Source organism: Herpailurus yagouaroundi, unplaced genomic scaffold (genome assembly GCF_014898765.1).
Source record: "Herpailurus yagouaroundi ecotype Mexico unplaced genomic scaffold, PumYag 140, whole genome shotgun sequence".
NCBI lineage: Eukaryota > Metazoa > Chordata > Mammalia > Carnivora > Felidae > Herpailurus > Herpailurus yagouaroundi.
Window position 1 is genome coordinate 90,915,434 of NW_024412395.1, and position 4,831 is coordinate 90,920,264.

The 4,831-nt window shown below is 35.2% G+C and overlaps 1 protein-coding gene across 9 annotated transcripts in view; it reads right to left on the reverse strand.

Moving 5' to 3' along the window:
• Positions 1–4,831, reverse strand: part of IKZF2 (IKAROS family zinc finger 2) — a 163,327-nt gene that overhangs the window by 157,553 nt on the left and 943 nt on the right. For 2 of the 9 annotated variants that reach the window (XM_040476148.1, XM_040476141.1), the window contains exons 2-4: positions 4,382–4,448; positions 2,796–2,844; positions 1,892–1,996 (exon numbers count right to left, since the gene is read on the reverse strand). In XM_040476148.1, the coding sequence (XP_040332082.1) occupies positions 1,892–1,996; positions 2,796–2,844; positions 4,382–4,384 (157 nt within the window). In that variant the 5' untranslated portion in view covers positions 4,385–4,448. Of the gene's footprint in view, positions 1–1,661; positions 1,830–1,891; positions 2,000–2,795; positions 2,845–4,344; positions 4,449–4,831 lie in introns of those variants that run through there. The other 7 variants (XM_040476146.1, XM_040476140.1, XM_040476144.1 and 4 more) reach the window with 6 other exon arrangements.

Sequence of the window (4,831 nt, forward strand, 5' to 3'; positions counted from 1 at the left end):
ACTCTTTACCACATAATTTTACTGTTGTTGGGTGAGAAAAGCTCAAATGTTAAAAGCATAGTTCTTATTTGTTCAAATTGATCATACCTACACTCTGCAATGTTTACTTAAAATAAACGGATGAACTGCTTTTTTGAAGAGTACTTGTAAAACCAGAATCAAATTCACAAATAAAGCAGCCAATTAACAAGTATTTTCCTGCTGATATCCTAGTGGTGGCCAGAGGATGACAGCTAAGAGTCTATGATTATTCAAAGTTTCTAAAGTTTCTAAAGCTGACAGCTAAATATTAAGCTAACAGAAATTTTCGTATCAATCTATCTTTACTCTTTAGGAAATGAAACAAAAATTATCAGAGAAATAAAAATCTACTCTACCAAGGAAATAATAACATTAAATGTTAAAATATAAAAACTGTATTACCTACACTGTAATAGTAGTACAACTTTTGTTAGATTATAGCCAACTAGCCAAAAAATAAATAAATGCTACAAGATGCATTACAAAAGATTAACACTATAATTTAACATACATTCACTCACTCACTATTAGTTTTTCTTTCTACGTGATAAACGAATTTCAAAGACTGCTTCCAGAACGAAATATTCTGGGAAATGCTTCCCAGTAATAAAAAGATAACTTTTATGTAAGTAAATTCACATAGTTCAATCAAAATTTCAAGCCAATAACTAAGATCACTTCAAGTTAATGAACTGCAAAATGTATTCAACAGTACTCTATATACTTTTGCTTATAATTCAGAAGTCTTTACTATTTACAAAACCAGTAGTTTTATAATAACCTTAAGTTTTGAGAACTATAAGAGGAAACTGGAAAGGAAAATTCGTTCTCTCTGGATAATCAGAATTAACTTGAAAATATATTCATAATTTAGTAGCTGATTCAGTTTCCTTCAGTTATTAAATCTTTGTTTTAAAAAAAAAAGGGAAAAAATTTCCTTTCCTTCACACATCAGCCAAATAGAAAACTTTCAAATTAAGTTATATTTACATATAAGCCAGATGTCCTTTCTACACAAGAATATAACACATACAAAAGTATAAGGGAAACATAAGATTTCAAATTACGTGTAAGGAGTAATAGAGCATTTGCACTTAATAACTAAACTGATAAAACGTTATAATTAAGAGAAAACAAGCCATATTCTTAATGAAGTATTTTGTCTTCCGTCACGGACAGCATACAAGTTGCTCTTTTATTACACAAAAACAATGTTTACTACATCAATGAATGACTCTATCAAAAATAGTGGCCCAAAGGGTCTATTCCTGCAAGTTCAAAACATCCTTCCTAACGTTCACAGTTCTTCCCTGGATAGTCTAAAACAAAACGCTTTCATTTTGTTGGAGAAATGGATTTAAATCAGATCCATAAATTTTCCATTACACTTCACTTCCAATGCTTTAGAGGAGAAACTTTCACATATTAAAAAAAAAAAAAAAAAAAAAAGTAACATTGCGATTCTACCACTGATGGATTAGCTTTACACCAAAGCAATGGTAAAATCATTTCATTTTTCTACTGTGAAGAGTCCTTTGGAAGTGACTTGTTTCCATATTCTTTTATCCAACAACAACAACAAATCTAGTCACAAACCTGGCAAGTCAAAACAATAACCAGCAAAGTCTAACATTTCTTACCTGATACAGGTAAGCACCAGCTCCCAAATGCCACCTTGGGATAGGTCAGACTAGTAAACAGGCTCATATTTTATGATACTAGAATGGACAGGAATAAATCTGTGCTGTTCTTTCTTTAGCAAAATCTATAGCAGCAGCTACACCACAATGTGAGAGGACCCCAAAGACCTAACAAATTCAAGTGTGTCGCTAGAGAAATAGGAAAAAAAAATCATAAAATGAAGACTTACTGCTTGTCATGTGACTTGGTGAGGCGTGCTGTCCATTGGGTGTGCTTGAGGTGAGGTCAATTGCCATAGTGGAGTGCTCCCTTTCAGGTGAAAGCTCATTGTCACCTGCTTTCACAAAATAAAATCTTTTGGTCTCTGTTCATTGTCACATAAAATCTAATCACCAACTTTGCTTCATACATGCAGAGGCATGCACAGCTTTGAAATTTTAATGTAATCCATTTCGGCCTTAAAAGAAACTATAAGGAAATATAATTTAGAAATATATAGCAAATGAACGAAATAAGGAAAAGCCATGACCAGCCCACAATAAAAAAACTACAAAATCTGATTATCACAGTATTCTTAACTGTAAAACACGAGCAAGTGGAATAGTCAATTTCTAAAGTATTTTTCAGTTGAAAAACTAAATTTTCTTTGAACACCTAATTTAACCATTAAGCATAGAGCATTTATAATGAGCATTTTTCCAAAATGCTATCAGAAAGTTTGATGTTTAAAAGGAAAGTTTCCTAAAAAAAGGTCAACTTAAGGAGCTTTCACATTATGTGTGTGAAAAATTAGGTTACAAAGTAGTAAATATTTAGCACATGCCATATTAGTAGACATATATGTAACCTGACATTCTAAACTTAAAGTAAATGAAAAACACCAGTAGAAAAGTGTTGATCTGCTAAGCTACTAACTACTGATTAAAATGTTATCATGAATAAAGTGTATTTCTATATTTCCTTCGTTTTGCTTCTGTGCTGTTATTTTCTCCAACTCATTTAAAGGTGAAATTGTGAACAGATAGAAAATAAGAATATAGAATTTTTGACAAACAATAGTTCAGAAAATAAAATACAAGAAACACAAACGTAACTTTATTACCAATAACAAATTAATGAAAATGAATACTTACACGTTATATAGCCATCAATAGCCTCTGTTTCCATAGTCAAAGTGCAGTGCTGCAATACAAAAGATTATACCCTTTACACAATGATCCCTTTCAGTATCTGCCATTAAATGCTTAACTTATTTGAAGCTCCAAGCAATTAGCCCATGTTGGTGCTGCTGCAACCTGTGCCCAAGAAACATACTACAGTGTACTGTATGTGCTCATTTGCAAGTCAGTGAACTCTTTCTGCAAATGATCTGATTCCTGCTGGAGATAGGATAGGAAAAATAAGTGTGCTGTGAGAGGGGCTGTAGCAAGAAAGGAATGACTCTCTTAATCAGAATTTACTTAAAGAAAGAAGACAAGAGGGTACACCTCAAATGTGCCAGCTTTAACTGGGATAGAAGTATTTTACCAGTCACTACTTCCCATAATCACACTGCAGTTTGAGGACTTCCCTGGTATACAGATAGCTCTATTCACAATTGTTGCAAGTTGGTTCATCATGTTCTAATAGGGAGGAGGGAGGACAAACAAACATAACAAAACAAAACAAAACAAAAATTTAGTGCCCAAGTGTGTCTGGAAGGTTTCTTGCAGCAGTTACCTTACTCCCAGACTTGTATTGACATTTTAGCCTACACTAAGTTCTGTGGAAGCACCTGTTCAATGTAACCTTAATTTCCTGCCAGACCATGGTTGGATACAAATGCCAAGCCAACTTAATAGATTCTGATTTTGAAAATTTCATAAACTTTTTGCTCTCAGGAAGGGAATCACTTTTTTAAAGTCTGGGGAATTATTTCCATGCACCAATGACACAAAACAAGAAGTTAATTCTCAGAAACAAAAGTAAATTGTATGAGATGACACCCCCTAGCTTTGATTTCACATAATGAAAAGATCGATAAGCTAACTGTATTCTTTGAAGGAAAAAGTTTAAAGAATTGACATGTCCTGAGGAGATTTTTACTTATTTTTTTTTTCCTTTGGCCCTGGTCCTTTTTGCCTTTAGTTTCAAAACTCTCTCTGCACCAGCAGCTAAATTATTCACAATGAGCCATTTCTGTATTGATCGCCAAGTATATTTAGCCCTGGCTCCTGGAATTTCTCCATTACTTACTGGAAAACAGGCAGCTTCACTTCTTGTCTCCAAAACCACTTCCCTTCTCCCTCCCCGCCCCTTCTTCACCACCACCCTCCCCACTACCCCCCCCCCAAAAAAAACTTTTCTTTCTTTCTTTATGGAATAGTCAGATCAAATTCCCAACTCAGTCACTACATAGCACTTAAATTTCAACCTGCTGTACTGTTATCACATTCTTTCAAATTATGATTACATAAGGTTTTCAAGAAAGGCATCCGTAAAGTTTAAAAGGGGAGCAGTTTCTTCGGATATTTTACAAATGAGTTTATCTCTTTAAAAATGTACACATTTAACACACACATATTAAAAAGAAAGAAACGTCAGAGAGAAGCGAAAGAAGTCTGCCCCATCAATGAAATGGTTATTAACCCTCAGAGGAGAGAAAGAAAAAGAAAAGGAGAAAGAGAAACGAAATGTACATACAAAAGAAATTGTCCTTTGATTAAAAAAGATTCATCACCATTTCCAGCTCTGTCGGGAGATCTCAGCTTCTTCTAACCCCTCAAAGAGGAGGTGACAATGTCGGGCTGAAGATAAACGGAGAAAGAAAGAAAGAAGTTTTTGTGTTTCCCCCTCTCTCTTTCCCTCCCTGGCCCCCTCCAAGTTAAGCCCCCTGCAGAGTTCAAGGCAAGGAGGAAGGAAAAGCACTTTACAGGTGGGTCATTCCGAGCCCAAATCCTGCAAACAGATCGGCTGATAAACAAAACCAAGAAATGAGAGAGAAGGAACACCCCCCTCTCCTCCTCCTCCTCCTCCTCCTCCTCGTCCTCCTCCTCCTCCTCCTTCTACCCCTCCCCCTCGTCCCTTTGGGATGGTCTAGTAGGAAAAGTCACTCAGGAATGGCACCACGTACTTTCAGGAAAGAGGAGAAAAAAAAGAGGGAGAGAGAGAGAGAGAAAGAGAGAGAGAG